At 60.3% G+C, this 18986-nt stretch overlaps 1 protein-coding gene across 4 annotated transcripts in view; it reads left to right on the top strand.

Annotated features, from left to right (window-relative positions):
- Positions 1–18718, top strand: part of KAZN (kazrin, periplakin interacting protein) — a 52126-nt gene extending 33408 nt beyond the window's left edge. For 2 of the 4 annotated variants that reach the window (XM_087914926.1, XM_087914928.1), the window contains 7 exons: positions 8777–8968; positions 9857–9993; positions 10319–10489; positions 11073–11262; positions 12022–12152; positions 12962–13012; positions 13139–18718. In XM_087914926.1, coding sequence (XP_087771052.1) covers positions 8777–8968; positions 9857–9993; positions 10319–10489; positions 11073–11262; positions 12022–12152; positions 12962–13012; positions 13139–13306 — 1040 coding nt within the window. In that variant the 3' untranslated portion in view covers positions 13307–18718. Of the gene's footprint in view, positions 1–1018; positions 1161–8776; positions 8969–9856; positions 9994–10318; positions 10490–11072; positions 11263–12021; positions 12170–12961; positions 13013–13138 lie in introns of those variants that run through there. The other 2 variants (XM_087914929.1, XM_087914927.1) reach the window with 2 other exon arrangements.
- Positions 18719–18986: the final 268 nt, after the last annotated feature.

Here is an 18986-nt window from a genome sequence, read left to right on the forward strand (position 1 = left end):
CACATTGTCCTGCCGAGCTCAGCTGCTCTGTGATGTTTTGGAAGACAAAACAACATAGGGCATCCTCGGCTGATGACCACAAGCAGGTCTAAAATTTCTCTTGCTAAGCCTAGGTGGTGGTTAAGTGAGTCACACCTGATTTTGCAACCTTTTTTTGCCACGGTCGTAAAGTGGATTGTTGCAGTTGTTAAATGAATCACGCAGTTGTTGAGCAGATTCTGCTGAAGCTTCATTGTCTGGGATGCTGCCCTGGTGGTACATGCTCACCGCTAACAAAATGCGTGGCCGTGGGGGCTGCAGTGGTCGTAAGTATGAGGCAGATGATGTTTTTGTCCCTCTGAAGTGGGGCGCCGTCCGAGTGTTGCTTTCCTTTTCATCTGGGGTCACGGTTGGCAAAGAGGGGCATTGCCACATGTCTATGGGGCCCTTATGCTGACGGAGCAAGGCCCTAATCCTCATGGGGGTGGCGAAAGGCCTGAAATTGGAACAGGTTGTGTTTTAGTCCGACTGGGACGATCCTCCCCCTCAAACTCTGCAGAGCCCAGGGATTTGGGGCCAGGCCAAAGGGGGCTTCCTCCTCCCCTTGCTGCAGCCTGAGAAGGACACAACTCATCCATCCGCTGAACCCCAGCAAGTCTCTTGCCTTCTCCTCCTCCTTCCTTTGGCCCTTCTGGATTGCAGGCAGCCAAGGGCCAGGCGGGTGGGCACGCTCCCCCCCCCCCCAAAAAAACCAAAGCAAAAGGGAAGGAGCTGCCGATGGCCGCTGCATCCCTCCCTCCCTCCCTCCCTGGGGGAGAGGAGAGTAGGCGGGCGGGCAGGCAGAATCTGCTCCGTCCACTTCCCTCGGAGGCTGGCTGGGCAGGTAAACGGCCCGTGGCCCAGCGAGGTAGCCCCTCCCTGCCCCTGCCCGGCAGAGCTTCCGGCTGGCACGGGTAGAGCAGCAGCACCTGTTGATCCCAGGCGGGCTGGAGCTCCAGGTAGCGCAACCGGTGCTTCCTCCCTCCCTTCCTTCCGGCTGCTTCGGGGAGGAGTCAGGCGGAAGAGAGGGGAGAGCAGCGGCGGCAGCAGCCGCGGAGGTGGCAGGGAAGGACCGACTGGCCTTCAGAGCCGCCCCCCCCAGCCCCCCAGCATGAAATCGGAGAGTGAGGAGAGCAGGCCCGGTAGGTGGGGGCCAGGGGGCTGGACCGGTCTCTGGGCGGCCTCTCCGTCTCCTATTCCTCCCACGCTTGGTGGGCTCTTGCTTGGGCTCGGCTGCCAGTCGGAGGGGGCTGGGCTGGGGAGAGGGTGCCCGGGTGGGGAAGCCTTGGGAGGGGCAGGTGCCCGTGACAGGCAGCAGGTCCTGGGGGGAGGGGAGCTGGCCCTGGGCCCTCCCGCCTTGGAGGCTGCTGCCTCTCAGGCCTGGGGGGAGCAGGGAGGCCCCCGTGGAGCGCTTCAGGGCAGCTGGTGGGCAGGAGAAGGCGCCCTGGAGGGAGTTTCCAAATCGGTAGCCAAGGGGGAGTTGTGGTTTGCGGCAGGGCTGCTGCGGTGAGTGCCAAACCTGATGGGTTTGTGGGAGGGTGCCTGCCTTGGACGGCCAGGAGAGGCAGAGAGACTCGCAGATCAACCCTCCAAAGCTGCCTAATTAGCTTTCGCCTTGTCAGCTGGTTGCGTTGCTGAGAGCTGGAGGGGCGGCGGGGCCTGGGGCCCCTCTGAAGTGGGTCCTGCTGGCCTCTCTCTGGCTCAGGGTTGAGGAAGGCCAGGCGTGCCCTCCAAAACCGGGGCAGCTTTCCCAAGGCCCGGGCTGCCTCTTCTGCTGGTTGGCCGGCAGTGATGGACACCGGAGTCCCTTCCTGCTCCCTCCCCCGCATGGCTGCAGGTCCTTTCCGAAGGTGGTGGGAGTCTGGCACAGGCGGCATAGCCTTTGCCACATGAACATCTGCACGGAGGGCCCAGGGAGGTTTTGGCTTCAGACTGCTGAGTCGGCTGCCCTGTGCCAGGATCTGGCTTGGTCTTGGCACCCGGCGAGCCCAAAGACGGCTGTTGCTGCGCTGTTTGTGCCGCGGTTTCTCTCTCTGATGTGCCACAGAATTGGGCATCTCTTTTGGGAGGTCTATTCATGCTGCCTGGGAGTGGCCCGGGGAACCCTCTGCCACTGAAGGTTGCCCTGGCTGGTGCCTTTCCAGAGGAGCTGGAGAAATTGCTAGAAGCTTAGAGGCAGAAGGAAAGCTGTGGGTCTCCCTGCCCACCCAGGGGGCTGCAGTAATGCCTGGAGGGAGAGTAAGGAAGCTACTCCAGGAGTAAAGGCAAGCAAGAAACCCATGGAGGTTTTTGTAAACAAAAGTGAAAGGAGGCAGCAGTGCAATCTCTTTCGGGTGCATCGGGTCTCCTTGGATCCAGGCTGCCCGGTTCAGTTCAGTGTAGCCTAGCTGAAATCCAGCCCCCCTGCATGGCACACGGCTGCCCAGGGCCCCTCCCAATGGATCCATGAGGACTAGGGGCTTAGGAGGAGGCTAGAAGAGCTGCTGCAGCATCTGAGGACAGGGAAACAAAGAGGACTTGTTTGGTTTGTGTCAGAAAAGTGGTCTGGTTCTCATTTGAAACCAGCCTCCTGCTTGCAAACCATTATTTCATTCCTTTGTGAGAAGCGCGCGTGCACACACACACACACACACACAAAAAAAAACACACACAAACACACACAAAAACACACACAAACACACACACACACACACGAGTGGGCCTGTTCTACACTGAGGGAGAATTTCTCTTCTGCAAAGCCTGTGGGTGTTAAAAACAAAAGGCTGCCATAATATTTTCACCCCCACCCCGCCCACTCCCCTACTTGCACCCCCCTCCCCCTCCAGAAAAGTTATCCTTTAATTGGGAAAGGCTGGACTTTGTCCCAAGGACGACTGGGGGACCCTGCAGGAAGTCTTGGGCCTGGAGGAAAAAAGGCTTTCTGGGATCTGCTGGGCTGAATAGCAAAGTCGGGAGGCCCCTCCGGCGAGGAGGCCTCCTCCAGCCCCAGGCTGGGCCCTCTTTGGAGGAGGCGCTGTGTGTTTGGTGTAGCTGTCTTGGCAGCCCCGCTCCCCCTCCCAAGCAGCCTGCTCTTCCTGCCCCCCCCCCTTTCCAAAGGGCTCAGGAAGAGGGTTTCCTTGCTCCTGCCGCGCCCCCCCCCCATATTCTGGGATGGAGAACCCTTGGCGAGGAAGGGTCCCTATGCCAGGGTCCACGCCCCAGGCCCTTCCTGGGGAGGCCCAGGAGAAAACCGCTTTCCGTCTGCATTGCAAAGTAAAGATGAAACAAGAAAGGAAATCCGTGTCCCCCCCCGCCTCCCCAAAAGAGACCAAGGGGTCGGAGACGGCCCGAGGGGGCTTGCAGGTCAGTCACTGGGCCCGATCCCCGCCCTCCCTGGGTGGGCTCCTTTCTGAACTGGGATGACACCTGTTGCCAGGGCTGCTCAGGTGGAGCCAGCCTCCCTCTTGACCTGAGGCCTTATCTTGCTTGCTCCCCTCTCCAGGACGGATGACTGGGGGCGGAACCATCCGGAAGCTGCAGGCCCACTTGCGAACTGTCTTGCGGTGGCCGGCGGGCCGTTGCGAGAAGCGCTTGGTCCTCCTGATCTATATACTCCCAAGCACCTTCTGAAGTTGAGGGGACAAAGGGGGGCACCTCAGAGAGAGTTTCGAACTCGGGTCCTCGGCTGGTTGTATCAACAGTAGAGGGAGTCTCTGCTTGTCCAAGCCCAGTCCAGGAAGCCCTCGATTGGCCCCTCCCCAAAGGCCCACTGACCCCCAGAGTTAGGGGCCACCTCCCACCGGCCACCTTCCCCACCCACCCAGAGCCGGCTGAGTTGGGTCAGGAGCCAGGCGGGGGGGGGGGAGGGGGGGCTTTGGGGGCAAGGTGCCTGCCTGCTTCCCTTGTTTTTGCTGGGGGAGGTTCTGTTACTCGCCCCGCACTTTGCACCTGGCCGGCCTTTGTGGCTCTTTGTGCGCCACACCCAGATAACCGTCCTGGGCACACACGCCTCCCTTTTCCATGCAGGGCAGCAGTCCACTGGCTTGGCCCAGGACCCGGACGGTGTGCTTAAGCCGGCGGAGGACGTGTTCAGAAACCCCCAGGGCTCCCCTGGGACCCGGCCCGGGAGCCCTTCAGCAGCTGGGCGGGGAGGTTGGCCGGTCCTTCCTCATGGTCCACCTCCGCCATTTCTGCTTGCCTGGCCAAAGACGGTGTGGTGTGCCCACTGTGTTGCGTACTTAACCCAGGGTCAAAGGTGTCCTTAAAAACCTGAACTGCTGTCTTAGGGTGAGTGAAGAAAGCGGTGGTGGCACTCGAATGAAAAGGGGGAGCCCTTGTGCTTCTTCTGGGGGGCCCTTCTGACCGATGGAGAGGGACCCCGGCCCCCCAATGCTTGTCATTAGCCGTTTGTTTTAGATGAAAGCATCGTAGAAGCCCACCCCATGTAAAGCCCCCCCCCCATCTTAACAGGAGAAGGTCTTAATAAACGGAATTGAGGAGGTCCGTTCTTGGCTGCGGCTGGGCTCTAAATCCAGAGAAGCCGTTGCAGGCCCCCACTGTTTCCCCTTCCAGCCCCCGCCCCACATATTTTCCTGTCTGGGTGGGAAGTTCTTGGGGTGATTGTTTCCCTGGGGAGTGGGCCTGAGCCCCCTTTGTCCCCCAAGAATTGGATGGAAATTCCAAATGCCCCCAAAGACTTTTCTGCTTTAGCTGGGGGGTGGGCATTCCACAGCCATTTGGGGGACCCCCTCCTCGTGACCCAGCTCATAAGAGTTCGACTCCCCATTTTCATCCGTGAGGTTTTGGAGGCTCAGAGCTAAAAGTAGCCCATTAGCTGATGGGGGGGGCGGGGGGGGGGCTGTCCTTGCTGAAGCTGTCCCATTCCCCCTCCCTCCCGGGTGCAAGCCCCTCCCCCAGCCCCCCCGTTTCCTCCAGGCTCCCCCCTGGGGTGTTGGCATCAGATGGTGCTTTGCAGAGCGGAAAGACAGGCGAGTTGGCGGGGCGCCCTCTGATCCTTTGCCAGGGGCGAGGGGGGGCGGGGGGGCGGCTTGGGCAGGCTCAGGGACATGCATGCCAATGGGACTTTGCTCTGGGCCTCTTTTCTCCTGGGGAAAAAAAGAAAAGGAACCGAGATTGCCAGCCCCCCAAAGGTGAAAGAGCCCCCTCCCCCAGTGCACCCACCCCCCTCCTAAAACCTAAACGGAGTGAAGAAAGCGGTGGTGGTGATCCGGACAGGTTCTCCTCCCTTGGGGTGAGAGATGCTTCTTTGGGGGGGGGGTCCCCTTGGATCCTTCCTAAGCGATGATGCCCCCCTCCTTTGTGGCCTTCGGCTTGCAGCCCTGATTGAGAAGGGTGATGTCACTGCTGCTGTAGGGGGGCCCCCTTCCCTCCTCCTCCATCCGGGCGCAGAGGATCTCCCCCCAAGTGGAAGAAGGGGGCCTGGCACGGATGCGACCAAGTGTGCTGGCAAAGAAGGCCGGGCACCGTCCCAGTCAGGTGGCTGCAGCTACTTCCCTGAACAGTCTCCAGGCAGCCCCACAAGCCTCCACCGCCTTGTTTACAGGAAGTGCCTCCTCGGCTTCTTGGTTGGCTTGCCTGGCTGGCCAACTGCCCCCCCCCCGCCACCCTCCTCCCCCGGGCAGGGGAGTCTCCCTGGAGGGCCCCTGGCAGCAGTGAGATGTGGGTTGCTCTCTCCGTGCAGGAAGCAGGCTTGGCCCTCCGGAGTTTGGGCAGGACTTTGTCTTCAAAGAAATGGGGGTTTGGTGAAACTCCATCGAAAAGGGGCTCCTTCAAAGGCCATCCGAGTTAGGGGGCAGAAGCCGAAAGAAGGGCCTCCAGGACCAAAGGCCTCACCTTCTTCCCCGGGGCTTCGGGAGACCCAGCCTGGGGGTTGCTTCGGCCGGGCGAGGCCCGTCGGGCAGCCAAAGCCCAAGGAAGCAAGAGGCAGCAACTCGCCAGCCAACCTCTGTCTGCAGAACCTCGGCTTAGGGGTGGAATTCGGACAGAGGCGGTCCTGACACCACAAAGGGATTCCTGGAACGTCCCTTTCAGGTTGGGTGGACCGAGGGCCCCCTGGCCCTTTCCCGGGTGGCTCATCCTCACTCCGGCCTCCTGCTCCGAGCGTGGCCCTGCCTTGGCGGCGGCTCCTCCCATGGCCTCCACCCAGGCCTGGCCCACCGCCCCTTCTCCTCTCCTTGGGCACGCAGGGCCCTGCAGGATCTCCAGACCAGCGGGACACCTGAACCGGCCGAGGGTGCAGCTGGCCGGCCCTCTCTGCCCACCCTCGGAGGAGGCCCTGAGTGGTCCTGGCGGCTGAAGGGGGGCCGTCCGTGGGTCCATCCCCTCCATGCCGCCTGGCCCCCATGGAAGAGGCCTTCCAGCCGAGGCTCGGCTTCCGCTAGGAGAGGCAGAGGCGGGGCTCGAGGGATCCCACCAGGCTGATGGGGAGCCACCCAGCCTTGAACCCGGGATCTTTGGTGCACAAGGCGCCAAAGTGTTTGCAGGGATGCTGGTGCAGAGAAGGGACGTTGCCATGGGGCACCCCCTCGGAGGGCCCTCCACCGGATCCTGCCCTCCCTTTCCTGGGGGGCGGGGGAAGGGATGAAGAAGCCACCCCCTGCTTGGGAGTTCTCCCACGTCCCAGGCAGCGTGGGAAAATATGGGAGGCCTCCCCGCCCCATCTGGCGCTCGCCCAGGGATTGGCTTCCAGGGGAGAGCCTGGGCTTTGGATCTGAGGGGGGGGCCTGGGGGGGGCGTGTCTCAGCAGAGCATCACTGAAAAAGGCAGAGCCAGGACCAAGGGGGGGGGTCTCTGGGGAGCTGATCGCTTCCCTAGCACCTTGCTGAGCCCCCACTCCACCCCGTGCCCTAGAGCTGGCCTGCTCTCCTTGGCAAGCCCCCCCCTCCCTCCCCGCCCAGATCTCAGATGTTCTGGGGGGAGCAAAAGGGACCCAGGCGTTCTTCATCAGGGAAGCATCTCAAAAATGTGAGGGGGAGTTTATTGTTGTTTCTTGGCGCTGCTGTTGGTGGGGATGGAAAGCAGCCAGGAGAGACTCGCGCGCGCACACACATGCGCGTGCACACACACACACACACACACACACACACACACACACACACACACACACACACAAACTGCCCTTCCTGCCCTGCTTGGCCGAAGGAAATTCCGCTGGCGGATTTGAGCCCCTCGATTGGGAGCGGGGAGAATCCAAAGGGAAGGCAGGGAGATGAGATTCCTGGTTCCAAGGGCTTCTCTCGCTGCTTCCTGGGAAAGGTCCCCGGGGGAGGGTGCTGGGAGCTCCAGGCTCCGAGGGGGGGTGTTGAGAAGAGGGTCCCAGGAATGCCTCCCCCTCCCCTTAGCTGGGCCGAGGCAGCCTCTCCAGCTGGCTGATCTTCTGTGTCTTGGGGGGGAGGGGGCTATTCCCTGGGTTACTGAGCCCCCCACGCCAGACCGGGATTCTCGTCTTCCCAAAGCAAATCTTATTTTCTTCCCCTGAAGAGGAAGGGCCAGGAGCTGGCCCGGGTGGGAGCTTGGCACGAGGAGCAGCACCCAATGCTGCAGCGTTCGGCTGGTTTGCAGCCCGGGTGGCCTTGCCAGGAGCACGACGTGTCCTGACAGCCCCCATGCCCAGCTGCAGGCAGGCTGGGGACGATAAGAGTTGGAATCCCCCCCCCCCGTTTTGAGGGCCCCGGGTGGCGGAGGCAGCTGCCTGCCCAGCTGGAGAGCAGCCCCCTGGAGTTCAGTAGGGCTTGACCCCAAGGAAGTGGCTCCGTGTCAGACCTTCTCGCCTGTTGTTCGGTAGCAAGATGGTGGCATGTAATTAAAGCAGCCCCAGAGCCCCTAATTATAGAGTTCATGCCAGAAACGCTGGATTTTCTGCAAAGCCCCACCTTCCTGCCGAAGGAAATCCCGAGCCAGAGGGGAGCCCTTTCCTGGGGGGGAGGGGGAGAGATCTAACTTTAGGGTCCCCCCCCTTTAATTCCACACCCTTCAAAGTCCACAGACCCTTCTAGCTATGGGGCATCTCGCCGCCGCCCCCCCCCGCCCCCCCCCAGGACGGGATGGAAGAGCTGCTGCTGCCGCTGCCACCCAGGAGCCTTTTCCCCAGCCGGGCGTTGCTGTCGGTTGGCCCCGGCATCTCTTTGGGTGGGCAGGAAGCAGCCCCCCCTCCCTCAGAGACGCCATTAATGGGCAAGAAGTCCTGGCTTTGCAGGCGGTGTGCCTCTGTGTAGTTAATACAGGACAGGAAGGGAGAGAGAGAGAGAGACTCATAAACAATATGGACTAGTGTCATGTATAGAGTTATTCAAAACTAAGTCACCCTCAGTGAGCCCGTGGGGTTCCATGGCTGGGCTGGGGGTCTAATCAGTGGTTCAGTTAGGCTGGTGCCCACCTCTCTCGGCTCAGACAGCCAAACGCACTCCAAAGGGAGGCACACACCCCCTCCTCAATTTCTCCTGCAAAATCCAGCCAAACAGCCACCAAACTGGCTGGGGAATTCTGGGAGTTGAAGTCCACTCATTGCAAGGTGGCCAGTTTGAAAGCCCCGTCTGCGCCTGATGGGCGTTGAGGGTTGCCTGGGAGGCCGGCAGGCAGGCCGGGGGCCAAATTGAGAGCCCCCATATGCCAGGGGCCTTCCCAGTAAAGGAGGAGGTGCTTTTCCGGAGGCTCAGAGGGAGCAGGACTTGGTCCCGCGGGGTCTGCCTTGGGAGTCTCTGGAGGAGGAGGCTCCCACCACTGGCCCACATTGTCTCTCTCTGTCATCCCCCCCCCCCAGTCCTCCTGCGGGAAGAGGTCAGCCAGCTGCAGGAGGAGATCCACTTGCTCCGTCAAATGAAGGACATGCTGACCAAGGACCTGGAGGAGGCGCACGGGGGCAAGGCCTCCGAGATCCTGCCCGCCACGGAGCTCAAGGTGCAGCTGGCCCAGAAGGAGCAGGAGCTGGCCAGGGCCAAGGAGGCCCTCCAGGGTAAGAGCCCCTCGCCCAGCCCCCGCCTGCCCCACTTCAAGGGCCCCCTCGGGCCCGGCGGGCGCTGGCCGCAGCGATGCCGCCTCCGCAGAGCCTCCAGGGAAGCCAGTCGGCCGGGCTCAGGGAAGAGGCCCTCCGGGGCAGTTCTGGGCCCCCAGCCCCCCGGCCCTCCCAGTCTTGGCCACAGGTGCTGCCCTCGTAACTTCAAACGGTCGCTAAACAAGTGACCGTAAGCCAAGGACTACCTGCCTAAGGCAGAAAGAGGAGGAAGCCCTTGAGAAGCCAAAGTCAGATTTTGGGGGCCAGGCCACACACCGGAGGGGGGCTCATTTCTCCCAGCACTCGAATGAAAAGGGGGAGCCCTTGTGCTTCTTCTGGGGGCCCTTCTGACCGATGGAGAGGGACCCCGGCCCCCAATGCTTGTCATTAGCCGTTTGTTTTAGATGAAAGCATCGTAGAAGCCCACCCCATGTAAAGCCCCCTCGTGCACCCACCCCCTCCAAGATGAAATGCTGCCCACCCCCTGTGTGCCCCCCAGAGGCCAGCCAAGCTGGTTACCTCCCTGCCCCCACTGCCAACTTCCTTGCCGAGTTTGTGGTGCTTGGCTTCCTCAAAATGAAACGGGAGCATTTTCACAGAGCCCCCCGTTTCCATGGCAAAGAGGCCTGTGTCCTCTCTCCCTTCCAGGCGGTGGGTTGAAAGGATGCCCCTCGGGGGCTTTGCCAACAGGCCTGGGCCCTGGGGCCCTTCTCCCCAATGCCCCCCATGAGGGCACTGGCACTGAAAAGCCCCTCAAAACCAGAATGGAAGCCGGGGGGGGGGCGGACAGGTGCAGCCGAGCCGTTTTATGTATCTCTTGCGACTAAATCCGTCTTTTGTCTCCGGCAGCCATGAAGGCCGACCGGAAGCGCCTGAAGGGCGAGAAGAGCGACCTGGTCAGCCAGATGCAGCAGCTCTACAGCACCCTGGAAAGCCGCGAGGAGCAGCTGAGGGACTTTATCCGCAACTACGAGCAGCACCGGAAGGTGGGGGGGGGGCGAGGAAAGGGGGCTCACCCTTGGGGGGAGTAGGGGGCACTGGGGCAGGCGGGAGGACCCGCCCGTCTCCTGGTGAAATCCCGCCCCTGCGCCTCAGGGGGGCGTCCCCAGCCCTGGCGGAGGAGCTAAAAATGGGGCATCCTTGCGGGGGGCGGGGGGGCTGCCTGATGGGAAGCTGGCGGGGGAGGCTCCTTGCACCGAGGAGGCTGTTGGGGAGGGCTGTGCCTCAGAGGGGGCACCCCAAGGCCCACGGGGGAGGGCTCAGTGTTTGGGGTGAACCCCTCCAAGGGGTGCATTCAAAGCCCCCCGCCAGGAGAGTGAGGACGCGGTGAAGGCCCTGGCCAAGGAGAAGGACCTGCTGGAGCGGGAGAAGTGGGAGCTGAGGCGGCAGGCCAAGGAGGCCACGGACCACGCCAGCGCCCTCCACTCGCAGCTGGACCTGAAGGACAACCGCATGAAGGAGCTGGAGGCGGAGCTGGCCATGGTGAGGCCGGGGCGCTCGGGGGCTTCCCTGCCATCCCCACCCCTGGGTCCCTGGATGTGGCCCCGCCGAAGCCCCTCCCTCCCCCCCAGCAGGGATTTTTGGAAGGTCATCCAGTCCGGCCCTCTCGGAAGCAGTGTAGATGCTGCCCTGAGCCCAAGGCTCTGCTTTCAGTTCATCAGGGCTTCAAGGTCTCTGTGGCTCTGAGGGTGCCGGTCGTGGCTGATAGCTCTGGGGCGGAAGGAGGCACAGGATGATGGCCTTTGCGGTCCGTTGCATTTGCTTTGGCCGTGAACAGACGGAGAGAAAACCTTCTGGCAAAGAGAGAATGTTTCGCCTCCCGCCATCCTTCATCTGGGATTAAACCAACCGGGGCTAAATTGACACGGATTTGCCAGAGCTTCTCCCCTCCAGATGTTCCAGCTGTGGGTTGGAATCTGCCCGTCCACATCTGGAGGGCCCCTTGGAAGGAATGGGGCAGCCCGGGGCGGGGGGACAGGTGTGTTCGGGGGGTGTCTCCAACACTGCCCCCCCCCCGCTGTCCCGTGGGCTGACCGCTCCCCTGCTGCCCTCTCCTCCTGTGCAGGCCAAGCAGTCGTTGGCCACCCTGACCAAGGACGTCCCCAAGCGGCACTCGCTGGCTATGCCGGGCGAGACGTTGCTCAACGGGAACCAGGAGTGGGTGATGCAGGCGGACCTGCCCCTCACGGCCGCCATCCGGCAGAGCCAACAGACCCTCTACCACGCCCACCCACAGCACACGGTGGACCGGCAAGGTAAGAGGCGCCCCCACCCCCAAAGCGGGCCCAGGCCTCTCTCGTGAGGAGGGGGGGTGCGAGGGCTGTCTTGACAAAGACCGCCTGGGCCGGAGAGAGAGCCGAGAGGGTCCCCCCTTCATCTCCCTGCCCGAAGGAAGGGGGGGTGTTCCCAGGCATCCCCCACAGGTAGAGAGAGACCTTGCTTAGCCACAGGTAGGACCAGCGGCTCCGTCGCTAAGTGAGGCATCGCGTCATTGTGACTTGTGAGTGGGACAGCCTGGGACCCTGCATAGTCCTCAGCGGTTGCTAAAGAGGGCAGTTGCTAAGTGAGGCCAGCTGTAGGGCATACCCTGCGGGCGGGGGGACCGTTTGGGAGCAGGAAATGGGGGTCCCCGGTCTGCTGAAGCCGCAGGTGCGGCCCAGCCCTCGGGGAGGAGGAAGGGGGTCCTCTTCCTCAGGCAGGTCATGGGAAGCAAAGGGGCGTTTTCAGAAAAACAGTGAGGCCGATAAGTGGACAGAGAGGCCCCGAAGCTCCGTCATCCATGATGGGCCACGGAAAGCGCATTGATCTTAGAACTAATGAAGAAAGGGGATAAATCTCCGCCCACTTTGCTAATACACACACACACACACACACACACACACACACACACCGGGATTCAGAAGGTGTGAATTCCGGCCTCCCGGTCTTGGTCAGTTTCGCCAGCAAGGCCGAGTGCATCCTCTCACCCTTCCCCCCCCTCGCGCCCCCCTGCCCGCTCCTCCCTTGCATTTCAGGGGTCCGGGTCAGCCCATGCCACTCGCGGCAGCCGTCCATCATCTCCGATGCTTCGGCAGCCGAAGGGGACCGGTCGTCCACGCCGAGTGACATCAACTCGCCTCGGCACCGAACTCATTCCCTCTGCAATGTAAGACGCGTCTGCAGGTCATTGGCTGTTCCTAACTCTTGGTTTTCCAGCCTGGGAAGGGGGGGCTCAACCGCTGCCTTTGGTGGGAGGGGGCTGCTTTAAAGGGACACAGAGCTAAAAGGAGGAGGAGGACCCCAAATCTTGCACCCCTTCTCCCGAAGCAGAAGAAGGCGGGTGCCTGCCAACCTCTGAGCGGGGATGGGGGGTGGGGGCGGCTTTCGTCCCCTCAGGGCCAAGGCTCCGGTTGTGCGAATTCTCTCCCCTGCAGCCGGGTTCGCGCTGGGAGCAGAGGCTGTTCCCTGCCTTACGTCTGTTTTGGGGCACAGGCTAAGCCGTCCCGGGCAGTTGTGGGTGGCAGCATCTGCACCCTGTCACGGAGCAGGTTATGCCTCGGCAGTGCTCCTTCCTCCGGCCGTCCCTCCTTGCTGGTTTGCTTCATCGCTTCCGTTGAGCGAGGGAGGTGGGCTGAGCTCAAAGGGATGGGAGGCCGCCAACTGCGCAGGCAGGCAGTCCTCGGCTGAAGGCCGCAACGGAGCCAAGTCCGATCATCCCATGACCAAGCAGGTTTTACAGCCTCTTTTGTGGTGGCTGGTCATAAGGCGAGGACTCCTCTAGTCCCACAAAGAGCATCGGGGCGCTTTCCCCTCCTTGCCTGCCTCTTCCATGAAATCCAGTAGCGGGTCCATAGGGGCCACAGGGGCCCAAGAGGGCGCAAGCGGGAGCAGGCAACGTCACCCCCGTGGGTGGGTGTGATTGGTGCCATATTTTGTACCGAAAATGCAGGCTGACGTGTCTCTCCTTCCTGGCAGGGAGATAGTCCTGGACCGGTACAGAAAAATCTGCACAACCCAATTGTCCAGGTAGGTTCTGGGCTCCTCCCCGAAAGTTTGGGTTGGGGGTGGGGGGGGCATGAGCGAGGCTGCAGGGCTGCTCTGGGTGGCAGGTGTGGGAACCGAGCGTCCGCTGTTCTCCTCCCCCCCGGCCAGTCTCTAGAGGACCTGGAAGACCAGAAGCGGAAGAAGAAGAAGGAGAAGATGGGCTTCGGCTCCATCTCGCGGGTCTTCGCCCGAGGGAAGCAGCGCAAGTCCCTGGACCCCGGCGTCTTCGACGGGGCGGCCCCCGACTACTACATAGAGGAAGATGCAGACTGGTGACCGGCCGCCCCCTCCCGCTCCCGGTGCGCGTGTGAGTGTGTGTCGGGGGTGAGCCTCCAGTTGCGCCAAGGCCCCGGACCTGGCTGCTCCCGCGCGCCCTCCTGTGGCTCCTGTACATAGCCCCCCCCACTCCTGTGTACGAACCCCTTAACTGTCGTCTGTTGAGCGATGCTGCCCGTGTTGTGTAGGCCTCCCTGGTCCTCCTGGGAGTGTTTGGTTGATTTCCTTCCTCCTCCTCCTCCTCCTCCTCCTCCTCCTCCTCCTCCTCCTCTTCTCCCACCAGTTTTTGTTTTCTATTCTCTGCCCTTCCCCCCCCCCTTTTCTTTCTACAAAACTTGAAAAACTTGAAGGACTGCTGCGCATTTGTAAATAGCCGCCACCACCATGGTGCATTTTGTGCTTTGTAAATGTCTCCTGCTCCCCCAACCCCCGTCCCCCAGAAGCCTCTCTTCACTTCGGGGGGGGGGAGGCAGCTGGTGTTTCCTGGGCTTTCTGGGAGGGGCAGCTGTGGACACATTGCCCTCAATTGGGGGGACAGGACAGGGCGCCTTTGGTAGCCTTCCAAATTCTACTACACAGGCTCTGTTTGAGAAAAGAACCGCCTGCTCCGAGGTCTCTGGTGTCTTCAGCGTCTGGAGAACAGCAGCCCCCCCACCCCACCCCCGCTGGCTCTGGGGCCAACGACAGGGTCCCTCCGTCCGGCTCTCTCACCTCCGGTGCCCCCTTGGCAGTGCCCGAGGGGGAAGAGCTGCCAGCCGTGGTTTGCACCCTCCGTCTAAGGAGAGCTGTGTCCTTCCCACCTCTCCCTTTCCCCTGCTGAGGTGGCCGTGGGGCCTCCGTGGGGCTGCCTGGCCGTGCCGGGGCTGCCAGCCTCCTCGGGGTTCGGCTTTTCATTCTCTCCCCAAGGTCCCTCTGAACTCGTGCCCACTTTCCAGGCCCTTCTCCTGCCCGTCATTCCGATGCCCTTTCCCTTCTTTCAGGCTCTTGGGAACAAACCCGCCGGAGTTCCTTGGGCCTTCCTTCGTGGCCGGAGGACAGAGCCGGACGGGCTCTTGGCCGGCCCCTTTTGGGCTCTCTGTGCCAGGCAAACTGCCCCCTTGTGCCAAGCCAGGTGCAGCTGTTACACACACCTGGGGAGGAAGCAACCTAGAACTACGGAGAGATTTCCTGACAGTTAGAACAGTTAATCAGTGGAACGGCTTCTCTGCAGAAGTGGCAGGTTTTAAAGAAGAGATGGGACAATCATTTGTCTGAAGTGGCTTAGGGCCTCCTGCTTGACCAGGAGGTTTGGACTAGATGACCTCCCAGGTCCCTTCCAACTCTGTTAGTTATTCTGTTAGTAGAGGAAGTGAAGCTTCTGGGGTCAACCCAGAGCCTTAACAGGGGTGTTTGTGTGTGTGTGTGTGTGTGACACAAAATAGGATGTTCCCATTTGGGCCAGGGTGCTTTGGAGGGCCTCCTAAATGTCTCAGTGCCAAATTCTTGGTGTGTGTGTGTGTATGATCGTGTGTGATTGTGTGTGATCGAGAGGGTCCACCTTCCTTCGATGGTCTAAATGCATTTTCTCATCCTTCGCCTTATGGGAAACCCGGGGCTTTTTCTCAGGAGGGCGGGGGGGGGAGAAGCATCTGTGGGGGCAGTGGGGGGGGGGGCGTCCTCTGCACGTCCTTCAGAACAGGCATGGCAGCTTCCCAGCCAGAAAATCCCAGGGAAGCCTCCGGGGCTTTGGGGGGCAGGGAAGGGGCAAAAATCCCACGTGTGGATGGGAGACTGAAGGCCAGCAGACACACAAGTTCACAAACTCCCCCCACCACACACACACACACACACACACACACACACACACACACACACACACACTAGCATCTCCCATTCCTTCCGCCACATCCGGCTGTGCCCCTTGAGGGCCTGCAATGTTTAGCAGGGCGTAAGGAGGAAGAAGCTGAAGAAATTAAAGGCTTCGTGGAAAAGGAGACAGATTAAGCTGGTTTAAAGCCCCCCCCCCCAGGAGGGAGCAGAAAAAAACAGGCTTGACTTCCCCAGCTCAGTGCGGGAAGAATGTGAAACGGGAGGAGCCTTTTCAGGCAGGTGTTTGGAAAAAGAAGAAGTGGTCAAAGGTGTGCAAGGACACAACTCTCCCAGGGCTGTGCAAACACACACGCGCACGCGCACATGCCCAGGGTGCCCCCCAAAGTTTGCCCCTGGGACGTGGCTCAACCTCTTCAGGCCAAACTGGGGTGGCTGCTGTTGCTCCCTCCCCCCCCCTCTCCCCCCCTCTCTCTTTCTCTTTCTCTTTCTCTCTCGTTCGTTTTTAATGCATACTCATTTTAATTCCTTTATCCTTTTTTTCTCATTTTCCTCTTTTCCCCATTGTTTAATTTTAATTTATTTGCACAATGCAGAAGATGTATTCTAACTAAATTATTACGTAAATATTGGAATTTATATTTTTCCACATTGGGTGGGGATTTTATGAATGGGTGGGGGGTTTTCTTTCTTTCTGTTTGCTTTTGGCTTTGTTGTGCACATGATGGCTCCACAGAGCGAATCGTAGCGTGAGGGTTCTGTGCCGAGAGAACAAATCTGATTCAATCGTTCTTCCTCTCCCGCCCCCCCCCCCCGCCCTCCCTGACCCTGGGGAAACCCCCTCCCACCTCCCCATCCCCCACACAGAGGGAGATGTCAACGCTGCCACAGGGACCCCGGCCTGGCAGGGAGGCGGGCGCTGGCCTGGGCAGTGGCCTTGGCCCTCCTCTGTCTCTCCCCTCTAACCTGGCCAGAGAGCACCCCGCCCACCCCCCGCCCCCCCTTCGTCCCCTTAGCTTGCCCATTGTCCCGGCTAAGGAGAGCCCACCTGCCACAGGACTGGATGCCTGTCAGAGGATCCGGTCCTGCCCACGTTTCAAAGTCCCAGCACAGAAGGTAGGTTGCAGCTCTGCAGACACACACACACACACACACACACACTTGGCTGTGCCTTGTGTGCTGGGCTTTGGAGCCGGGCTGTGCCCACAGCAGAGACGGGGGGGGGGGCAGATTTGGTGGTGTCCCGTTTGCTGTTTTTTTTAAATGATGGGCATCTTCTTGACGAGCCTTAAGGGAGATTTGGGGGCTTGCCTCTGCATGGCCCCCCTCCCAAAAGGGACCGAGAGGCTCTTGGTCAGCATTAGCACTTAGGAGAGGAAGGGGCTTCCCTTTTCCCTGGCAGGCGGGTGCTGCCAAAACCCCGCTGTAGCTGTGAGGAGGAAGGTCAAAGGTCCAGCCTGGCCAGGGGAGATTTGGGGGGGGGGGGTGCTCATTCTGGAGAGAAGCATCGGGGATCTGGGTGAGGGGACAGCCGCCTTCCGGTGCCCAGGAGGGCCACCTTGGTGCTCTTCCAAGGCCAGAGGCCTCCCTCCCGCAGCTCCTGCTAGCCCTGGCAACCTCCTTGGCCCCCCCCTCCCATAACTCGAGTGGCCCAGGAAAATCGGCTCTTCCCACACGGCTTGTTGCTGGCCTGCACTGAGCCTGCCTCAGCAGGTGGAAACTTCTCCCCCGGGTTCTCTCCTCCGGGTGGGGAAGAAGTGCAGCTCCCCCTCCTCACCTCAAGCCTTTGAGCCTTGGGCGGGGTGGGGGTGGGGACACACCCAGGGCCAGACCTGGAAGCAAAGGCACTTGGTCCCCGGCTGGCAGTCAGGATCCCAGGGCACTGAATTTCCCCTCAGGGATGCCTGGTGGCCCAGAGGTGCCCACAAGTTGGCTTTGGGCAGAAACAGGCCTGGGTGGGCTGGAGGGGCTCGGGCCCCTCCCTTCAGGAGGCTGGGCAGGTTCTGGGCCAGCAGAGGTGCTGCTTTGGGGGCAAGTCCCTTCCCCGGCACAAGCATTCAGCCTCGCACGCTCACAGCCCAGCCCGGTGCGCAGAGCTCTTTTCAGGTAAACGCCTAGATGGTTCCGTGAGGAGACCGAATGTTGCCCCCAAAGGGGATGCCAGGAATGACGTTCTCCTTGGGGATAAGGACTTGCGAGGCAGGCAAGGGGGGGTCATTGGAGAGAGCTCACTCAGGGGCCCCAAGGCAAGACCCCCGGACCGTCATGGAGGAAAACCCCTCTCTGTGGGTGCCCGGAGCCCAAAGCTGCTGAGTCTCCAGGCGACAAATCCTGACTTTTGTGAGGCTCCACTTACAACGCAACGTTTCCGGACTGGGAAAGGGCCCTGAACACGTCGACCCACATCTGGATTTTGCTAAATACTTGTTGGATCCGGTCTCCTTGTTTGAGCTGAAAAGGAGTTCAAACCGGAGGAAATGGGTGCAAAGACCCCGGACCCCATGACGTGACACCACCTTCTTCATCCCAAGAATTGTGGGGTGAGCATAATTCCTGCCTTGGTGGCACCTTTGCTCCAACTCCTTCGAGCCGAGCAGGTGGGCTACAACTCTCACCTGCCTGGATTTTTCTGTCTGGAGCTGTTTAGAGGAAAAGGGCTGGCGTTGTTTTTTTTATTCCTTGAAGTTTGATCAGGAAGCGCACGCACGCACGCACACAGAGACGCCCTTCCATGGAAAGGAATTTCCACTCCTTCCATCGTGACTTGGCTTCCCAGGCTCAGTGGTAGTTCAGCAATTCTGGCTGGCTGTTAAATAAGCAAACCAGCAGGGGCCAATTTTAACCCTCTGCCCCCCCCAGCCCCCCCCCTGCTCCTTTTCTGCACAGCTGCTGCGTCGTTTCAGAAGATGGAGCCCGGCTGTGCTTTCCTGCCCCTTCACGGCTTCCTTTGAGGATCTGGTAGCCCTCCGGACAGGCTGCTTGGGAAAGGAGGGGGTCCCGTGTGGGCCGTGTAAATCTGATGATTGGTACCCCGAGTTGCTCTGGAGGAAGTGAGAGTAAGGCTGGCCCAGGTAGGTTGCACCCCTGATAGGGCGAGGTTAAGGTTAAGCGTTCCCCAGAGAGACCTGAACCATTTAAGGGGGTGGGGTGGGCAGGATTTCACCCTCCCTGCACTGCCCGGGGCTCACACCAAAAGGCTGGGCCACTTCCTCCCCTCCCTCCCCTCCCCTCCCTTTTAATTGGAAATAAAATTGGAGGCACCAAAGCTCCAGAAATGCATTTCTAAGTCATTCTCCTTTCAGTTTTCCATCTTTCCTTCCTTTCTTCCTTCCTTTCTTTCTTTCTTTCTTTCTTTCTTGGTAAACTAGAAAATAATTATTTTAAAATAAAGGAAACAAAACTAAGAAGGTGATTTATTTAAAACAGCTACCATTTTAAAACAAAAAATCTTACAAATTTTGGGTAACATTAGATTTAACCTTGTCTCCTTCCTCTCCTCCCCCCTTACTTGTGTGTCAGGGGAGAAACAATTCCTTCAAGGCATGGATGCAAATATAAAAATATAAAAAAAAGAATACACAACTAAATAAAGCTTATTTTAAAGTATGCTTTGCTATACGTTTTGATGACATTGCTGTTTGCTCAAAGGTTGGAGCCAAGAAAAACCCACCAGCTAAAGGCCGGAAGGAGGTTGCTTTTGGTGTTTTGTGGTGGATCCTGGGGGCGTGTCTGGCCCAGGGATGCCCCTTTGGCCTCCCGTGGGAGCAGAGGGGGTTGGGAGAGCCCCCCTGCAGAGTGCTAGTGCTGATGGGGTGGGGGCCTCTCGCTCAAGAGGGGCTTCCGCGCAGAAGCTTCACCTCTGCTCCTGACTTTG

This window comes from Pseudonaja textilis, chromosome 18 (assembly GCF_049901715.1).
Source record: "Pseudonaja textilis isolate UNSWEBS1 chromosome 18, rPseTex1.2, whole genome shotgun sequence".
NCBI classification, from domain to species: domain Eukaryota; kingdom Metazoa; phylum Chordata; class Lepidosauria; order Squamata; family Elapidae; genus Pseudonaja; species Pseudonaja textilis.